The sequence below is a fragment of the Microcebus murinus genome, chromosome 5 (genome assembly GCF_040939455.1).
Source record: "Microcebus murinus isolate Inina chromosome 5, M.murinus_Inina_mat1.0, whole genome shotgun sequence".
Taxonomy (NCBI): domain Eukaryota; kingdom Metazoa; phylum Chordata; class Mammalia; order Primates; family Cheirogaleidae; genus Microcebus; species Microcebus murinus.
The window spans coordinates 51,075,034-51,095,930 of record NC_134108.1 but is presented as its reverse complement, the minus strand read 5'-3'; the positions used below and the strand labels follow the sequence as shown (position 1 = coordinate 51,095,930).

General features: G+C 45.3%; 1 protein-coding gene across 1 annotated transcript in view; it reads right to left on the bottom strand.

Annotated features, from left to right (window-relative positions):
- Window positions 1–20,897, bottom strand: part of BEND3 (BEN domain containing 3) — a 41,324-nt gene that overhangs the window by 18,942 nt on the left and 1,485 nt on the right. Inside the window, exons 2-3 of the mRNA XM_012753229.2 lie at window positions 2,829–2,876; window positions 2,127–2,329 (exon numbers count right to left, since the gene is read on the bottom strand). Of these exons, the coding sequence (XP_012608683.1) occupies window positions 2,127–2,329; window positions 2,829–2,865 (240 nt within the window). The 5' untranslated portion in view covers window positions 2,866–2,876. The remainder of the gene's footprint in view (window positions 1–2,126; window positions 2,330–2,828; window positions 2,877–20,897) is intronic.

Below are 20,897 nucleotides of genomic sequence, written 5' to 3'. Positions count from 1 at the left end.
TCAGAACAGGTAAATCCATAGAAACAGAAAGTAGATTAGTGGCTGCCAGGAGCTAGAAGAGTAGGGAATGTGACTGCTAATGCGTAGGGGTTTGTTTGTGGAGTTATGAAAACATTCTAAAATTCATTATGCAGACAAATACACTACCACTGAGCTATGCCCCCATAAAACTGATAGTGGTAATGGTCAGACAACTCTGTGAATATACTAAAAACCATTAAACTACAGAAATTAAACTGGTGAAGTGTATAGCGAGCATTCTATATCTCAGTAAAGCTGTCTGGGAAAAAACTCAATAAGTAAAATAGGCCGGGCGAGGTGGCTCATGCCTGTAATCCTAGCACTCTGGGAGGCCAAGGCGGGCGGATTGCTCCAGGTCAGGAGTTGGAAACCAGCCTGAGCAAGAGCGAGACCCCGTCTCTACTAAAAGTAGAAAGGAATTAATTGGCCAACTAATATATATAGAAAAAATTAGCCGGGCATGGTGGCGCATGCTGGGGTAGTCCCAACTACTCGGGAGGCTGAGGCAGGAGGATCGCTTGAGCCTGGGAGTTGAGGTTGCTGTGAACTAGGCTGACCCCACAGCACTCTAGCCCGGGCAACAGAGTGAGACTCTGTCTCAAAAATAAATAAGTAAATAAATAAAATAAGATAAAATGAAACAATAAATAAATGTATCACTCGATATTCCATGATATGGACTGCAGGTCCTCATTAGCATGTAATGTAAACATGTATATTTCACTTCTGGTTAGAATCTTAGTCCTATCACTATGCTAATTAAAAAGACAGTTTTCACTTACTGAAGCCTAAACAAATCCCTAAAATGCATACATTACCAATTTCTTTGGATCTGCCCTAACATCACTGGACAGAGGAGAATTGAAGCAAACCACCAAAGCACACTCCACAGTGCTCCGGCTAATGACCATGAGCCTGCAAATCTGTGCTGTTTTGAACAAACATGCAGAAGTTGAAATGCTTGTCTGGGTCTCCTAAAGAGTGGGGGTAGGGGGAGTAGAGGGTGGAGCTGGGTCAAGGAACTTGGGAAAATGTTCTTCTAAGAGTTAAAGGTGGGCCGGGCGTGGTGGCTCACGCCTGTAATCCTAGCTCTCTGGGAGGCCGAGACCGGCGGATTGCTCAAGGTCAGGAGTTCAAAACCAGCCTGAGCAAGAGCGAGACCTCGTCTCTACTATAAATAGAAAGAAATTAATTGGCCAACTAATATATATAGAAAAAATTAGCCGGGCATGGTGGCACATGCCTGTAGTCCCAGCTACTCGGGAGGCTGAGGCAGGAGGATTGCTTGAGCCCAGGAGTTTGAGGTTGCTGTGAGCTAGGCTGACGCCACGGCACTCACTCTAGCCTGGGCAACAAGTGAGACTCTGTCTCCAAAAGAGTTAAAGGTGGATTTGCTGTACCATGGGCAGGTTCTGCTGCCGGGGCATTTGGGCCAGACAGCCACCCCCTCCCAAAGCAGCCTCTCTCCTCAGCCTCGGCTGTGCTACATACATGTCTTGTCTTGCACCCAGACTGTAAGCTGCTACAGGGAGCCACCATGTCCATTTTTATTTTCTCTCTCTCTGCATTTGGCCAAGTTCAATATAACCAGCAGGTGGTTAAGAAATACAGCATATTCATGAAACAGATAACTTAGGGGGTAAAGAATGCCCCATTTTGTAAAAAGATTCACTTAAAGAGTTTCTTCAGGAACAAGATCCTCTAATAGATAGGAGAGATGAATTTAATTTAGGAAAAGATCTACTCCCAAGTAACCCTCAACTTTTCCAGGAATCAATCTACTACGTAAAGCTGAGGTAGGCTTATCAACTGTCCTTGCTGTGAACAAGTTCTAGCCTTCCCCAGTGGAGCGCTTCCAAACAGAGAACTCAGAAGCGGTTGTGCTATGAAGACCCCCTTACCCATAAGGAATCCAGACAGAGACAAGAATTCCTGTTAAAGACACCTTCTAGAAACCGAAGCCAGAGATGGCATAGCTTAAATGAAACCCTTCTTGTGCCCAAGGGTTTGGCAGTTGCCCAGAAGCCCAGGAGTAGAGAGAGATTCAGCACCAAATCAGAGAGGGTTAGAGCCCAAGCTAAGCAAGGAAGTGGCCAGGCCCTCACCTCAGGTATCAGCCGCCTCCTCTTCACGCTGGGGACAGAGTCTGGCAGGCCATCGCTGACTGGCTGCTTTCGTTTGCTAGAGTCCTGGAGGGTAGTGAAGATGCTGTCCAGAGGGTGCTTGTCAGAAGTCCTAGAATTCACTGAGCAGTCCAGGGCAGCATCTTCAGCCTCTGTCTCCACTTTCACAGTGTTATTTTTTAGAACTGTGGCAGAGAAGAAACAGGGCTCATTGGAAAAGATCAGGGCCACACAGAGATGGGCCGGGCTCTCTGGAGCTAGGGGGATTTGAGGTTGGCCCTTTGACACCGTCACTCAGATAAAGATGTCTAGTCATAACAAACTTGTTATGTTGCTTTTCAACAATGCAATTTTTTTTCTCGTTGCACTAGTATGTTATACAATAAAACCATGTTCCAAGAATATTTTGCTCAAAATTGGTTTAAAAGCTGCCTTTTTGGGGGGGAAGGAGATAGAGGGAGAGACATAAATATTATCTTTTTGTGCTTTTAAAAAGTAACTCTATAAAGCTACATTAGATGCTTATAATTATAACAGGTGTGTGGGTGGAGGCGGATGGGAACCCACAGGGCTGGGAGGAGACATTTCATTATACATCTCTTCATATTTTTAGACCATGTGAATGTATGACCTAATCAAAAACACTAAATTAAAAACATTTTTTAAAATAGACTTTTTTTTTACCTTCTTCTACATCTTCACTGAATTCAGTTGAGTTCATCTTCTATTCCACTAAATGAAAAGACAAAGAAAAGGTCTTGATTTATTGCTTGCTTTATTTCTTAATTCCCCCTACCCATGGGGAATTCCCTTACCCTCCCAACCCCAGCTCTGGGCAATAGAAGGCTAAAGGCCGTGCAGCACTGTGCACACAGGTGTCCCCTTGATCTTGTCTGCAGGCACTCAGGAGCAGACAGGCCATGGGTACGCCTTCAGGGAGCCCTTCTCCAGGACTATACGGAGCATGGTATGTCCTAAAGCATACACTGAGAGCCACTTACTGAACCAGGGGAACTTATTGGAACAAATCAAATCTTAAAAAAGATCCCAATTTTAATGATCTCCCTTTAGCCTATGCTTATAAATTCCAGCCACAACACGAAAAGGCTTAAGAAGGTTGGAGACCGTGGATCCCAACAGAGACAAGCTGCCCATGACAGTGGCCACTAGCCACGTGTGGCTACTGAGGACTCAAAATGTGGCTAGTCCAAATGAACATGTGCTGTAAGTGTAAAATAAACACCAGATTACAGACTTATCCTGGTAAAATATCTCACTAATAATTGTTGTATATTGATTACATGTTGAAATGATAATATTTTGGACTTACTGGGCTAAATAAAATATTCAACCTTATTTTATAATGTAGGAAACTGAGATTGGAAGAGTTTAAGAGTTTTATTGCCTATGTAATCAACAGTAGTATCAGAGCCAGGTTTTGGCCCCTGGTCTGTGTTGACGCTGAAAGCCTGGCTCTCTTTACAATTCCCCACCACTGTTCAGGAACGATATTCCTTTACAGCTCTGTCCCGGTGCCTTCCCTGGCCTCCACCAGGTGCAGAGGCCTGTGACATGGAGCGTTGTTGAGGTAAGATCTTCTGGTGTGGCATCAGTCAGGGAAGGCAGGATTATGCTGTGGTATTAACAACCCTGATATCTCAGTGGCTTAAAGTAGCAAAGACTTATTGCCCATCAGTTGTGTAAACCACATGTCCATTTTGGAGGTGACTCTGATTCATGATTTTCCCACTTAGGACCAGGCTGTTGGAGCTTCCATCATATGGTACATTGGGGCCCTTGTGATAGGGTGAAAGTGCCAACCAGGCACTGACTCTTTGAGCCTTCTTTTTTTTTTTTTGAGACAGACTCTTTCGCTTTGTTGCCCAGGCTAGAGTGAGTGCCGTGGCATCAGCCTAGCTCACAGCAACCTCAAACTCCTGGGCTGGAGCAATCCTCCTGCCTCAGCCTCCCGAGTAGCTGGGACTACAGGCATGCACCACCATGCCTGGCTAATTTTTTCTATTTTGGGTAGAGACCAGGTCTCGCTTTTGCTCAGGCTGGTCTTGAACTCCTGAGCTCAAACAATCCTGCCACCTCGGCCTCCCAGAGTGCTAGGATTACAGATGTGAGCCACCGCGCCCAGCCTAAAATATTCTTATTAAAATTAATTTTACCTATTTTTTTAATGTGGCTACTAGAAAATTTAAAGTTGTATATGTGAGTCAGGTGCAGTGGTGTGTGCCTGTAATAATCCCAGCTACTTAGGAGACCGAGGTGGGAGGATTACTTGAGCCCAGGAGTTCAAGACCAGCCTGGGCAACATAGCAAAACTCTGTCTCAAAAATAAATAAATAAATATATTACATATGTGCATCATATATATGTATTTTCTTTTTTTAATTCTTTGTGAGATGGGGTCTCATTCTATTACCTGGGCAGTGGCATCATCATAGCTCATTGCAACCTCAAACTCCTAGACTCAAGTGATCCTCCCAACTCAGCCTACTGAGTAGCTCGGACTACAGGAATGCACTACCACCCAGCTAATTTTTCTATTTTTTGTAGAGATGCGGTCTTTACTACGTTGACCAGGCTGGTCTCGAACTCCTGGTCTCAAGTGATCCTTCCACCTTGGCTTCCCAAAATGCTAGGATTACAGGGGTGAGCCACCACACCTGGCCTATATTATATTTTTATTGGACGGCACTGGTCTAGCCCTTCCTTCAGAAGTAACAAGGAGAAAAAGGCATTGTGGATTTTAAAATGTAGGGTCTTAGAGCTCCACACAATCTGTTCCAAACAGACCAGACAGGGACTGAGGCAGGAAGCGGTGGTGGTGCTCTGCTCCAGGCTACGGCGTCTGCAGCAGAGCGAGCTCTTCACTCCCACTGCTCCAGCTGGGGCGGAACTAACACCAAGATACATTTATTTATTTATTTTTATCTATCTATCTATCTATCTATCTATCTATCTATCTATCTATCTATCTATCTATCTTCTATCTATTTGACAGAGTCTTGCTCTGTTGCTGGGGCTAGAGTGCCGTGGCGTCAGCCTAGCTCACAGCAACCTCAAACTCCTGGACTCAAGCGATCCTCCTGCCTCAGCCTCCTGAGTAGCTGGGACTACAGGCATGCACCACCATGCCCAGCTGATTTTATATATATATAAAGCTAATTTCTTCCTATTTTTAGTAGAGGCAGGGTGTCACTCTTGTTCAGGCTGGTTTCAAACTCCTGACCTCAAGCAATCCTCCTGTCTCGGCCTCCCAGAGTGCTAGAATTACAGGCATAAGCCACCAAGGCCGACCCTGACACCAACATTAAAAGGTACCACTAAGTCTTTGAGATCTCCTAAATTCTATAACAGCATGTACATGAATAGTATAAGGTACAAGTGAGGTAGTAACATTTAGAATAAAATATATATTGCAACCTTTAATGTTAGCATTGGGAGTCAACTGATTAAGCTGACTATAGACACAGAATTCTCATTTTGTTTAAAGAGCAGAGGAGTGCAGGACTAAGGAGTATCTCTTAGATATTTCTGTAATAGAGATGCCATCTGCAATGCTCAGTAACTCATTCAAGGAGTAGCCACAGAGTGGTGTGTGGTCAACATAGAGTTCCCTGCCTGAGACGGCTGAACAGGGTGGGAGGGGCCAAGAGAAGGAGCACATCTAGGTGATCTATGAGCACCATAACTTCAAAATAAATTCACCAATAATAGCCATACTTATAAAGTGCTTACGATGGGGAGCACTATTCTTAACGCAAGAATAGTACACAATCGTGCAAGATAGGCAAAATTATTTTCAGAGGAATGAAAAAGATAGTATGATTTATTTGAAACTGAAAATAATTCCTACTCACCAATCATCTCCTACCTGGAAAACAGAACACCCCAGGTGATACTGATGGAAAACAAGTAATAAGTCAACCTCAAGGGTTAAAGAACTATTTTACTGGAGGTGAATTTTAGCAACTCCTTCCATTGTATTTCAAGGATATAAACAGAATTAGATAACTGTCACCTGAGCGGGGTGTCTCTGACTAGACAGGAGGGTTGGACACTGCCAGGCAGAAGTTCAGACCTGATTCCCAGCCCAGTCAGGGGGCCTCTCCAGGAAACACACAGGTCACCCAGATGCCCCGAGCTTGCCAAATGCCCTTGGAAACTCTGCCACATGGTCACATAACCCATTCCCTCCCGCATCAAGGGCAGGCTGAGCAGCAGCTGAGCAGCAGCAGAGCAGATGGGGAGGAACCAGGACTGTCGGAGACCCGCACATTGTACACCACAAATGACAATGTGCAGAGAAAAGGCAGGAGATGGAGAAGATATGGATGGTCTATTTGGGGGAAAACTGTCACAGCGAAAGAAAACTGCAGACTTGGGCTAAGCAGAAAGCATCAGAAGGATGAGTGAATACAGAAGGAAAGAAAACAAGAGTTGGCCGGGCGCGGTGGCTCACGCCTGTAATCCTAGCACTCTGGGAGGCCGAGGTGGGCAGATGGCTTGAGGTCAGGAGTTCGAAACCAGCCTGAGCAAGAGTGAGACCCCCGTCTCTACTATCAATAGAAAGAAATTAATTGGCCAACTAATATATATAGAAAAAATTAGCCGGGCATGGTGGCGCATGCCTGTAGTCCCAGCCACTCAGGAGGCTGAGGCAGGAGGACCGCTTGAGCCCAGGAGTTTGAGGTTGCTGTGAGCTAGGCTGCCGCCACGGCACTCACTCTAGTAGCCTGAGCAACAGAGACTCTGTCTCAAAAAAAAAAAAAAGAAAGAAAAGAAAAGAAAACAAGTTGATGAAAGAACTCAGCAGAGCCACAGGTGCTGAGTAGGGAGGGCACATTTAACTCCTGGACACTCTCTGCCAGACCAGTTTCTCCTCGGGCCACCATGTGGGAGCTGTGCTGGAGCCTGAGGGCATCCAGGCTGCTGGAATGTGGCTTGGCGAGCAGGAAGGCTGTGTTCTGAACAACCACCATGTGATGCTACAGCAGGCAATTTAGCCCTCGAATTCTGAGACCCCAGAAAATGATGAAGAGCGCCCATCTGAGCCACCTGTGGGAGGGGGGTGCAGAAAACTGGGAAGGCTCACCCCTCAGGGCACTCAGGACATCCAGGGCATCTGCTTTGGAAAAGATTTCCGGTTCATTTATAGACTAGGGACAGATGTTAGGTTAGCACAGAAGTAACCCACAACACAGGATGGTGGGCCCCTTCCCTCCAAGCCAGGGATCAGCCGCACTCACCAGGAAGCCGGGGAATTTCCTACGTGCCAGGCGCTGGGTGCCCCGGGGAGGGTGCTCTCGACACCCAGCCCATCAGCTCCTGCCAGGCCCCAATACCCAATGCATGTGGCCTCTGCCTCACCCTGGGCTATTTCAGTCCCAAATTTAGCAATAGAGAAACTCAGGGCAGGTAGCTCCTCCAGTGTCACACAGCTACCTCGGGACAGAACCAGCATTCAGACCCAGTCTGCCTGTGCCTCCCGTCAGCCAGCCGAGTGAGGAAATAACATTTTATTAAGGTCCTTTCGGTGAACATATTGACCTGCTTCTGGACTCGGGTCTGTCTGTCCAACAGCAACTAGGGAACCCAAGTCTCTTCTGCCTCCAAGTAGCTGCTTGGAAAACCCATCTGCTCCACATCAGAAACAGCCTCCACCCCACGGCACAGAGAAGTTTCACAAGACGGACATGCAGTTTCACAAGCGCAGTGTAGGCCACTCCCTGCACCCACCGCTGCCTCGGTGACAGCCCAGGAACAACACGCCAGCTGGGTAGAAAGGGAATAGGCGTCACATTGCTACTTCCATTTCCTGGTCATCTGCCCAGATGAGGGTCACAAGCGGTGCTGCTCTTGGGCAGACACAGAGCCCCCTAATGCCTAGCGTGCCACAGAAATTATCTTTGCTTGCACAGCTACAGGTTTTGTGGGAGCTGCTGCAACCACCAGTCTCCTTTGCCTGCCAGACTTCAGAGAATTTCTCATTCTAACATTCCCCACCTTTCAAAACCGTCTCATTCCTCTCAGCACAAAACTCAAATTGCGAGACAGTCTATGCATCCACATGCCCCACCCCCAAATCAGCTTCTTCCACAAGGGGGTGGCTGTTCCATGTCCCTGGAGACCCTTGATGGGTGCAAGGGAGGGTTGAGCAAATGAAAAAGACGCTGTGGCTTGCAGCTGCCTCTAGTTAAAACGTCACAGGTTGCTACAGGTTGTTGATGACCTATCAGAGAGTAAAACTCTCAAACAGGACCAATCTCTAGTGGTTAATTTAATAAGTGAAAATGCTTGTTTTGTTTTTTTTAAAACAAATGGCCTAGGAAGCCTGATGCAAAGTAGCTGTCATTGGTACAAAAAGGTATTAAATGTTGCAGAGCTCATAGGAGTATATATAAATTTATTATTACACCTACTAGTCTCTATTCCTCTGCATGGAATGAGATGGGCAATGTTCAATTTTCCATTCAGAGCATGTGGGTAGGGAAGATTAGAAGTCATCAGGAAAGCCTTCAGTTTACAAAAAGCACAATAAGGAGGATAATCCCAAATGTTCAGAAATAACAAGATGCTTCAAACACTCGAATATCAAATTACAAAGGATAAATTGTTTACACTGGTTACATAAAGGCAGTAACTTGCAGGGCTTGGGGCTACCTCTGTGCCTCACGCTGGAAGCCAGAATGAGAATCGTGCCTATCAAGCGTGCACCTGGCTGGGGCTGGCAGGGACGCTGAGGAGGGAAGTCTGTGAAGAAAGACAGGAAGGCAGGAAGGTGAGAGCCATTCTCTGGTGCTCAGGAAGAACCACACCATAGAGAAATGGAAACGCTGGAAAGACTTACACTTTATAGAACACTTCGTATTTTTGGAGTTCATTTTAAGAAGGGAAGGTGTTAAGCTGGGCATGGTGGCTCATACCTGTAATCCTAGCTCTCTGGGAGACCGAGGCAGGAGGATTATTTGAGCTCAGGAGTTCGAGACCAGCCTGAGCAAGAGTGAGACGCCGTCTCTACCAAAAATAGCAAGAAATTAGCTGGACAACTAAAAATATATAGAAAACAATTAGCCAGGCATGGTGGCTCATGCCTGTAGTCCCAGCTACACAGGAGGCTGAGATAGGAGGATCGCTTGCGCCCAGGAGTTTGAGGTTGCTGTGAGCTAGGCTGACGCCACGGCACTCTAGCCCAGGTGACAGAGTGAGACTCAGTCTCAAAAAAAAAAGAAAGGAAGGTGTGTAAAGTGATTTTTTTCTTTATCAGGTACTACACTTATCCCTCAGCATCCATGGGAATTGGTTTCAGATGCCTCGAGGATACCAAAATCCAAGGATGTGCAAGACCCTTATATAAAATGATGTGTGTCTGCATATAACCTATGCACATGTTCCTGTATACTTTAAATCATTTCTAGATTACTTAATAGGTACTACAATACTTATGTAATAAAATGCTATGTAAATAGTTGTTATACTGTATAGTATTTTTATTAGTGTTATATTTATTGTTGTATTGTTATTTTTTAATTGGTTTTTTATTGCCCCCCAAATATTTTCCATCCACAGCTGGTTGAACCTGAGTGTGCAGAGGGCTGATTGTACATGAACAAAATTCAAAAGGTAAAAAGGATATTTACTTTAAAAAAGTCCACTCTCCTCCAGTTACGGGGTTACTGTCTTAGAGGCAACTACCGTTTGCCTTCTGGTGTGTCCTGCCAGAGATAGTCTCAATCATTGGTTCTCCAGGTGTGGTCCTCAAAAGGATAGTGCTGGAGCCCCCTTCATGGCTTGCACAGATGGCACGACCCTCTCTCCACCACAGTAGGCAACCTAGCAGCCCGAAATTGGCCACGGTGGGAGGATTTACACCAGGAAACTGACACTCACTACAAACAGGGCTTTGTTTTTTTGAGACAGGGTCTTGCCTTGTCACCCAGGGTGGAGCACAATGGTGTGATCACAGCTCATCGCAGCCTCAAACTCCTGGGCTCAAGCGATCCTCCCACCTCAGCCTCCAGATTAGCTGAGACTATAGGTATGCACCGGGCCAATTTTTTTCCTTTTTGGACAGCTGGTTTACCAGTACATCCATGATCCTTTCAGGGAGTCCTTGAGATCAAAACTATTTTCATAGTACCACTAAGATGCTATTGCCCTTTCACTCTCATTCCCGCGCAGGTGTGCAGGGGAGTTCTCCAGAGGCTACATGACACATTATTTCACATAAGATTAAATACAGAGACAGATACAAAAATTCATTAGAGATTTGCAAAAATGTAAACAATGCCACTGTCTCTAAGTTTTTTAAACTTACAGTAATATGTCATAAAAATGTTATATTAACTTTTTTTTTTTTTTTTTGAGACAGAGTCTCACTCTGTTGCCCTGCCTAGTGTGCCTCGGCATCAGCCTAGCTCACAGCAACCTCAAACTCCTGGGCTCAAGCGATCGTACTGCCTCAGCCTCTGGAGTAGCTGGGAATACAGGCATGCGCCACCATGCCCGGCTAATTTTATTATTTTATATATATATATATACACACACACACACATATATATACACACACACACATATATATACACACGCATATGATTTTTTGTTTCTTTTTTTTGCAGTTGTCCAGCTAATTTCTTTCTATTTTTTTAGTAGCGACAGGGGTCTCACTCTTGCTCAGGCTGGTCTCGAACTCCTGAGCTCAAATGATCCTCCTGCCTCGGCCTCCCAGAGTGCTAGGATTACAGGCGTGAGTCACCATGGCTGGCTCACTATATTAACTTTTAGTGGCTTTATCATAGTTATTTTTATTATCATGATTATTTTTAAATAAATAAATATTTACATATTTTTCCAGCTTTAATTTCTAACACAGTAAACACTGACAGACATGACCCACATACAAAAAAGCTCTTTGGGGTCCTCAATAATTTTTAAGAGCATAAAAGAGTCCTGAGACTAAAGGTATTGAGAACTCTGTTTCTCACTTTTTTCACTTAATAGCTCATGGAAATTTCCCTATCACTATTTGTTTTAGTCCGGGTTCCCCCAACGGCAGATCTTAAGACAAGGATTTGGAGATAAGTAGTTTCTTTGGCAGGAGACAGAGATGGGCTGAAAACCAATAATGAGCTTCTGGTCACAAATAGTCACTTCTTTCACACAACAAGAAATGCTGAGGTGTTGCCCAGGGGCAGCGGGAACAGGGGGAAGACCCGGGCCACCTGGGCAAGCTCCAGAAAGGCAGACGCCTTCCTGTGCCCCTTCCCTTCCAGCTCCTGTGGACACGTGGCCCCGTGCCCTGTGCACAGTGGAGATGCAGTATCACCAGCCCACATGGGCTGGGAGGCACTGTGCTAAGGGCTGTACAGTACACTCACTTATCCTAACAACCCTACGAGGCAGAACTCCTGTTCTTCCCATCTCACACACGAACGCTGAGGCACCATGTTAGAGCAGAAAGGGAGCTTCGAGAACATCTAGCGCACTTCCCTCATTTCCTAGGTGTGGGACTCGAGGCTCAGGAAGGTTAGGAACATGTCCAAGGTCATCTGAGGAGCGGCCCCAGGTCTCTAGTGTCCCTACCCTGTGCCCTGATGCAAGATGGGGAGTTGCTGGTGCCCGTGGGGACAGGCCTGTCCTTTGTGCAGGGTAGAGGTTATTTGTGGGGACCATAGCCAACATCTCTACGATGACAGGACCCATAGGAGGAAGATGGGATTCTGGGAACTTCTATGGGAGAGCTGAATGGGTAAACGTAAGAAGATAAAAGCAACAGGAAGGAAAAAGCAGTCAGAACCTCAAGGTTAGTGGACATTAGTGTGTCTGTAACAACCATAATCACACCTACTACACACAGGCTATGTGTGCATCACAGCTGGGTAGAAGCCCCTCAGTCTCTCGAATTTGGTGATCTGGATGGAAATATTTTTAAGCCCTAACATATACCTATGAGATTATTTTCCCTTTAGGAAAGAGATAATGTTGCCTGAGCATGGTGGCTCACGCCTGTAATCCTAGCACTCTGGGAGGCCCAGGCAGGCGGATCGCTTGAGGTCAGGAGTTCGAAACCAGCCTGAGCGAGAGTGAGACCCCGTCTCTACTATAAATAGAAAGAAATTAATTGGCCAACAAATATATATAGAAAAAATTAGCCGGGCATGGTGGCACATGCCTGTAGTCCCAGCTACTCGGGAGGCTGAGGCAGCAGGATTGCTTGAGCCCAGGAGTGTGAGGTTCCTGTGAGCTAGGCTGATGCCAGGGCACTCACTCTAACCTGGGCAACAAAGCGAGACTCTGTCTCAAAAAAAAAAAAAAAGAGATAATGTTAATCAAAGCAAATTCTAAGAATAAAGTCCACTTAGGAAACAACTCTACCAATGTCAATCAAGGTGTATCTTGATCTTTCTTCATCACTCTCAGCTGGTAAAGACCTATGACCAAATCTTTCTGTTGCCTCCAGAGCTTCACACACTTGAAACTTCTGATAAGGAGCCATAGCACGGAGCAAAGACCAGAAGGACACAGAACCTGGGCCAGGACGTCTTCCCTCCATGGCAGTTAGTCATACATTAAGCACAGCAGGAAGTCTCGGGCCAGTGAGGATGGAAACCCTCATAACCATTAGCCTTTATTAATGACTGATGCATTCCACAAAGAGCTCACGTGAAGAAAAGGGAAGGGACAACAAACCAAATGTGACCTGGATTAAGATCACCTTTGATCACTATTTTTTTTTCCTTTATACAAAGTTAGGAAGTCAACTTCTACACATTTTCTCAACATATGACTTTAAAACCTCTACTGACAGAAAAAGCTGAACATTAAATTATGTGTTAAGATTCAAAATCAATTGTTCATTACAGGGCTACCCAGTCAATAATAACATACTTCAAAGTTCACTGGGGATATCTTAATTATGTAATTAAAAAATGCCACAAAGCAGCTGGAAGAAAATATGCCAAAATGTGAATTACTTCCAATTAGGAGGATTATGCATGATTCTTTCTTTATATTTTCCTCAACTTTCCAAAGTAATCTACAGTGAGCATGTAATTCTTTGATACTGAAAACGTTTTTAAAAAGCATACTAATCTTTTCTTTTGTTTTTAAGATGGGGTCTTGCTATGTTGCCCAGGCTGGTCTCAAGTGATCCTCCTACCTGAGCCTCTTGAGAAGCTGGGACTACCGTGTGAGCTACCACATCTGGCTCTATAGTAATCTTTACTGCCCAGCAGGTCTGTTATTCTGTTATCTCTACAAATAGCAACAAGCTAAGAATGTTTATAAAATCAAAGCATTTAACTTTTAAACATATAAAAACACTGATGATTGGCTGGGCGCGGTAGCTCACGCCTGTAATCCTAGCACTCTGGGTGGCTGAGGTGGGGAGGATTGCTCAAGGTCAGGAGTTGGAAACCAGCCTGAGTAAGAGCAAGACCCCATCTCTACTAAAAAAATAGAAAAAAATTAATTGGCCAACTAAAAATATACAGAAAAAATTAGCCAGGCATGGTGGCACATGCCTGTAATCCCAGCTACTCGGGAGGCTGAGGCAGAAGGATTGCTTGAGCCCAGGAGTTTGAGGTTGCTGTGAGCCAGGCTGACGCCATGGCACTCTAGCCCGGGCAACAGAGTGAGATTCTGTCTCTAAATAAATAAATAAATAAATAATAAAACACTGATAATCTAAGAAGCAATATAACAATATAACAACTGACAAATTAGTGAAGACCTTTCATCACTTCCTCATCATCCCTGACAGCATACAAAGTTCCTCAGTTTGGGGAGAGGAGGAATCAGTCTCAGCTGACAGAGCCACATGTGAGTGAGAAGGCAGAAGGATCAACTTTGACTACTAGGCTGGTCTGATGATAGTGGGTTATCAGAACTTATCATTAGTGTCACTAAAGTTGGTATACAACCCCCCACGGTTAAATTTGGCTTTAAGAAAAAAGAAAACTAAGGAAATGTCATTTCCTAGTGGGTGCTTTATAGGCTATATCAATACATTTGCCTGATACTTGCATTATTTTTTGAAATGAGCCAAATTTCATGGGGGGGAGGGTGTAAATAAAACAAAAAAACCAAGCCCAAACCCAGTCTTCTGGATCAGAGGCCCAAGCTGAGAGCTGAGACAGGTTACAGCGGAGGGGTTTGTGGCGGGCTGGGGAAACTGGTGGTCTGGAGGGAAGCTTCACAACTCAACAGGGCAGAGAGGCCCAACTGACTGGGTTTCTGCATGCCAGGTGCTGGATGAGACTGTTACACGTGGTCCTTTCTTTGGGGTTTTCTTGTGCTTGAGTGCCCTGGCAGATAACCTGTCCCAAACCTGGAGCCCTGCTTCTCTGACTCCTTAAACGGAATCAAACTGGGTGAGCAGAGACCTGGACCAGGGGCCGTGGCTCCAGGATGAACAGAAGGCAGCAGGGGACAATGAGGGTCTGGCAGCTGAGAAGTGGCTGGGCCATGGGAAAAGGAACCAGCATGGATAAGTCACTGGTTAAACGTGGGTAATAAAGGAGCCATGCAAGAATCTGACTCCTTAAGAACTGGGATGCAGGCCGGGTGCAGTGGCTCACGCTTGTAATCCTAGCACTCTGGGAGACCAAGGCAGGTGGATTGCTCAAGGTCAGGAGTTCGAAACCAGCCGGAGCAAGAGTGAGACCCCATCTCTACTATAAATAGAAAGAAATTAATTGGCCAACTAATATATATAGAAAAAGAGTTAGCCGGGCATGGTGGCACATGCCTATAGTCCCAGCTACTCGGGAGGCAGAGGCAGCAGGATTGCTTGGGCCCAGGAGTTTGAGGTTGCTGTGAGCTAGGCTGACGCCACAGCACTCACTCTAAACTGGGCAATAAAGCAAGACTCTGTCTCAAAAAAAAAAAAAAAAAATAAGAACTGGGATGCGAGATGACACAGTAATCTAAGCAGGGGACACCTTATGTGGCATTCTGCAGCAAAGTCTGTGGTAGGATCATTGGTCTCTTCCCTAACTGGCCACAGGTTCCCAAAGGAACGTGTTCTCTAGTGCACCCACAGGTGGCAGGAGTGACCCTGGGTACTTCTCTATTAAGTTCTTCAAACAGTCAGTGGCTTAGAAGAGAGCAGCGACAAGGCCTTCTTTGAACTCAGCCTGAGCCTAATCAGAGCCACCAGAGGCTTGCGGGCTGGCCCGGAGTCACACAGGACAAGCAGCAGGCCCAGAAATGGGAAGTACTTGGGCTTCCTGAAACCTCGAGGTTCAAATCCCAGCAGACTGACTCAGGATTCTGCCCAGCTGAATCAGAAATGTCCTACAGGCTTAGCAGGACTTGCCACCAAGCTGAGGTACAGGCCAGGGGAGCCGACATCTCAGGCTGCTCAGAGACAAATCCCCCTCACCGCCAAGACCTTTCCAGATGTAAAATGCAGCAAATTCTCACCACCAGAAGATTTCCTTGAGAATGCGACTGGAACCCGAGGCAATGGGGCTGCAGGACAGTGGCTGTGTAGCCCCTGACACACACAAAAGGTAAAGCAGACAGAATATGCTCAGACCATTCTGAAGATGTCCTCAATAAAACAAACTCAAGGATTTAAAAAGTTTAACTAGGCTGGGCGTGGTGGTTCACGCCTGTAATCCTAGCTCTCTGGGAGGCTGAGACGGGTGGGGTGGGTGGATCGCTCAAGGTCAGGAGTTCGAAACCAGCCTGAGCAAGAGTGAGACCCCCGTTTCTTACTAAAAATAGAAAGAAATTAGTTGGCCAACTAAAAATATATAGAAAAAATTGGCCGGGCATGGTGGCACATGCCTGTAGTCCCAGCTACTCAGGAGGCTGAGGCAGTAGGCTTGCTTGAGCCCAGGAGTTTGAGGTTGCTGTGAGCTAGGCTGACACCATGGCACTCTAGCCCGGGCAACAGAGTGAGACTCTGTCTCAAAAAAAAAAAAGAATAAATAAAAAGTTTAACTAAAACCAAAACCTTAGTTCACCCTTTCACAACTGCCACACTGCATATTTCATGACACCTCTCTGCTATAGGTCATACTGACTATAAACCCTTTTAAACCCTGAAAAAGTCCAGGCACAGTGGCTCACACCTATAATCCCAGGACTTTGGGAGGCTGAGATAGGAGGATCACTTGAGGCCAGAAGCAAGGCCTGGGCAACATAGCAAGATCCCTTCTCTACAAAAATTTTTAAAAATTAGCTGGGTGGTGCTGCAGAGACCAGGAGGAGGGAAAGGAACTGAGTAGACTCCCAGAGTGATAGCTTCAGTCCCACCTTCCTAGGAAGAAAGGGGCATGAGCTCCTGGCTCTGCTTTCCCCCTTTCCCACTGAACACGGGCCGGGCTCAGACACAGCAGCAAGTCAACTAGCCAGATGCACCATCAGAAGACCAAAGAAGCAACTGGTGCAGCAGATCTAGAAGAAAATGAATTGCCTACTAAACTTTAGAGTCAGATAGAACAGGGTTAAAACCCTACGTTTTGACCTGGTTTTTAAAAAGGGCTTTTAACCTAGTTAAAGCGTTTAGCAGCTAACACCAGGCAAACTGCTTTACCTATCCATCCAAACCTTGGTCCTTTCTTCTGCAAAACGGAGGTGAACACGTCTACCTCGCCTCATTGAGTTTTCATGAAAATTACAAAGGGAGAACATGCCTGGCACGTAGCACTCAATGTTACCTATTATACAGCTTTCTTTTCTTTTTTTTTAAGAAAAATATTCTTAAAGTGCATTTCAATGGTAAATTTTTTAAAGAACTGCAAAAAGTTTCAAAAAGTTTAGTAACTATTCTTTCAAATTAAAAGAACAAAGAAACATACTGGAGGGGAGGGTGAAATCAAATAGCACACTCTCCCTAAGGACGGGAAGAATGTTCCCATGCCATCTGCTCTTGTAGAGCAGGGTCTGTGGGTTCACAGGACGGGCTGGGAGCCTTGGGGCTCTCAGAACCCGGCCCTCTTGGCAGTGGCATCCTGCCCATGGGACTTGCAGGACATGTTCGCAATTTGTTTTTATTTTTAGACACATCTGCAAATGCAGTTTGAAAAATACCAGTCCTCACAAAACCAGGGCAATTTTCTCCCGAGTTTTTCTAAAGCTGTAATTGTCACTGCCTTCCTTATTCAGTCAAAGCACAACCTCATCTTGCAGCATGCAGCCAAGTATAACCACACAACCCTGCCTGTCTGCCATTCGGCATCTTACCCTTTGCTCACTGCATTTTCTGCATGTGACTAAATGTGCTGTCTTCTTCAGCTAAGAGGTTCTACTTAAGTTCTCCAGCCTCATGAAGGGCTACTGCCTCAGATTGCTTATAACAGACCTGCTTATAATTTTAACCTTGTCATCCAGAAGCCGAGGCTCAAGGTGAAACGGGACAGCACGTGCCAGCACCCACCCATGTGACTGACTGGACAATGGTGACTAATTTTTCCCAGAAGGTATAAGCTGAGTTTCCTCTGCACTTCCCACTTTGTCAAGAGTTTCCTCTCATGACCACATGAGCTAATTAGGGTTAGGGGCACAATCTGGCCCCCACCCCAGGCAGGCCTGAGTCCTTTGCTTTACTAGCTCCATGCTCAAACCAACAACCCCTGGCATACAAGAAAGGCCCAGTAAGTGACTCACTCCATTGAACAATCGATACCCTTATTGATACTGATGCAACTATGTTTCACTAGCCAGTGATAACTAAAAATCAGACAGGAAGAGAGGTAGCCATTGTTAGAAAACAAAAAAATAAAGAGGGCTTACTTTTCAGAAGAATCCCAATATATCTAAAAGAAAAATTAAGAGGGCTGACTTTAAACACACATGTTTCAGGTTGGATTAAAACTGAAAGAGCTGGGCATGGTGGCACGTGTCTGTAGTCCCAGATACTCAGGAGGCTGAGGTGGGCAGACTGCTTGGGCCCAGGAGTTCGAGATTAGCCTGGGAACAGCAAGACCCTGTTTGTTTGTTTGTTTTTGAGACAGAGTCTCGCTTTGTTGCCCAGGCTAGAGTGAGTGCCATGGCATCAGCCTAGCTCACAGCAACCTCAAACTCCTGGGCTCAAGTGATCTTTCTGCCTCAGCCTCCCAAGTAGCTGGGACTACAGGCATGTGCCACCATGCCCAGCTAATTGTTTCCATATATATTAGTTGCCCAATTAATTTCTTTGTATTTTTAGTGAAGACGGGGTCTCGCTCTTGCTCAGGCTGGTTTTGAACTCCTGACCTGGAGCAATCTGCCCGCCTCAGCCTCCCAGAGTGCTAGGATTACAGGCGTGAGCCACCGTGTCTGGCCACAAGACTCTGTTTCTAAAAAAATTAAAAAGAAAGATGTGACAGAGCTCTTAGCTTGGCAATGTGTGAGGAACTTGTGGCAGCTAATTCCAGAAACCACAAGAGCTTTGGGCTGAAATAATGATGTAGCAAGAAATACTGGAAAAATTGTAAGGAGAAGAGCACCTGTCAAATCAGAAGGGAGAAAGATGGCTGGGCATAGTGGCTCAAGCCTGTAATCCTAGCACTCTGAGAGGCCGAGGCGGGCGGATCGTTTGGCCTCAGGAGTTCAAAACCAGCCTGAGCAAGAGCAAGACCCGGTCTCTACTAAAAATAGAAATAAACTAGCTTTGCCGGGCGTGGTGGCTCACACCTATAATCCTAGCACTCTGGGAGGCCGATGCGGGCGGATTGCTCAAGGTCAGGGGTTTGAAACCAGCCAGAGCGAGACCCTGTCTCTACCAAAAATAGAAAGAAATTAATTGACCAACTAAAAATATATATACCAAAAAAAAAAAAAAATTAGCCAGACATGGTGGCTCATGCCTATAGTCCCAGCTACTCGGGAGGCTGAGGCAGTAGATTGAGGTTGCTGTGATCTAGGCTGACTCATGGCACTCACTCTAGCCTGAGCCAACAAAGTGAGACTCTGTCTCAAAAAAAAAAGAAGAAAGAAACTAGCTTGACAACTGAAAAAACATAGATAGAAAAAAATTAGCCAGGCATGGTGGTGTATGCCTGTAGTCCCAGCTACTCGGGAGGCTGAGGTAGGAGGAATGCTTGAGCCCAGGAGTTTGAGGTTGCTGTGAGCTAGGCTGATGCCATGGTACTCTAGCCTGGGCAACAGAGTGAGACTGTCTCAAAAAAAAAAAAAGGGAGAAAGAAACCACAGGAGCAAGGTGATGCTCGCAAGTCACCAAAAAGCCATTTTTTGGCACGTGCATTTTTTTTGTGACTTTAAATTTTATTTTTAAAAATTATACAATGAAATTAACTCTGTGGAAGTATACAGTTCTATGAAAGACAACACATGTATACACCTCTGTAAGCACTACTAACAGGACACAGAAAAGGCCTACCATTCCAGCGATTAATTCTACAAATAATTCTTCTCCAAGCTTACTTTAGCCAATAAAGGGTACAATGTAATTAGGGCAGCAACCGTAATATACCACTTGTCATTAAAATTAAGTCCCAGGGAAAAAATCACTACATCCCAACCTCCCACTAAATTATTTTTGCTGGTTGGCTAGTGACCTCCATGTGTTTGTATATCATATAATTTGAGGTATTTAAACTTTTCATCATGGTGTCAATACAATTCATACAAGCATGTCGTTTTCTTCTTCATTGTTTCAGAGGTTTTCCAGATGGCTCTAAAAAGTGGCAGGTGAGACATTCCTACTAGATATTAAGTTTTCACCTAATCAAACCTTTATCAGGGTTGACTTCAATTTTTCTCTTCCTAATTATTGGACATTCTGCCATGCTTTTGTTCACATCTTCTTGCTTAGGAGCCAAGAAGGGACCCAAAAGGATAATGTGTGAAGAAAATGTGTCAGTGTGGCACCCTTTAAAGATTATTGGGGCTGGGCACAGTGGCTCACGCACCTGCAATCCTAGCACTATGGGAGGCTGAGATGGGAGGATTGCTTGAGGCCAGGAGTTCGAGACCAGTTTGAGCAACATAGCAAGACATTTTCTACAAAAAATAGGAAAATCAGTGGGTCTAGGGTCACGCAGTACTCAGGAGGCTGAGGCAGGCGGATCACTTTAGTCCAGAAGTTTGAGGTTGCAGTGAGCTGTGATGATGCCACTGCACCCTAGCCTGGGCTACAGAGACAGACTTTGTCTAAATAAAATAAAATAAAATAAAATAAAATAAAATAAAATAAAATAAAATAAAATAAAATAAAATAAAATAAATCATTGGAATGCTTACTATCATGTCTGCTGGGTCCTAACTTGTCTCTCTCCTTACTGTGAGTGGGGAAGATGGGTGGAACAACATAAACCTTTCCTGTTAAATTACTTCTTCACCAAGATGGCATTTCTGGTGAGGCACATGTTCCGTAGCAGGAATTTCTATGTGACAGATTTTAACGGGTCTGTTTTTTAATCTGTGAATTTCAAGGGCCACTTACACACTAGCTAACCCACCAGCAGGAACCGGCCGCTCTGACTCCCTCTTTCTTCGCTCTAACTCCCTCTTTCTTCTTGAATCCAAGAGGCTTTCTCTACTCACTTAGCAAACATTTACTCAGCACTACTAAGTTATCAGACATCAGGTTAGTGGCTGGGGATGTAAAACTGTCAAAAAGATACAGTATCTTGCCCAAGTCCCAGTACTGAGGAAAGCTTGACAGAGTCCTGCATGGTGATATAAAATCGGAAACTAGGGATGAATGGTTACAAAAAGAGAAAAAGTAACTGCAGGGGTGGAAGCGGGGAGCAGGTAACAAAAGCATCTTCTCCATCCCTGTGGTTT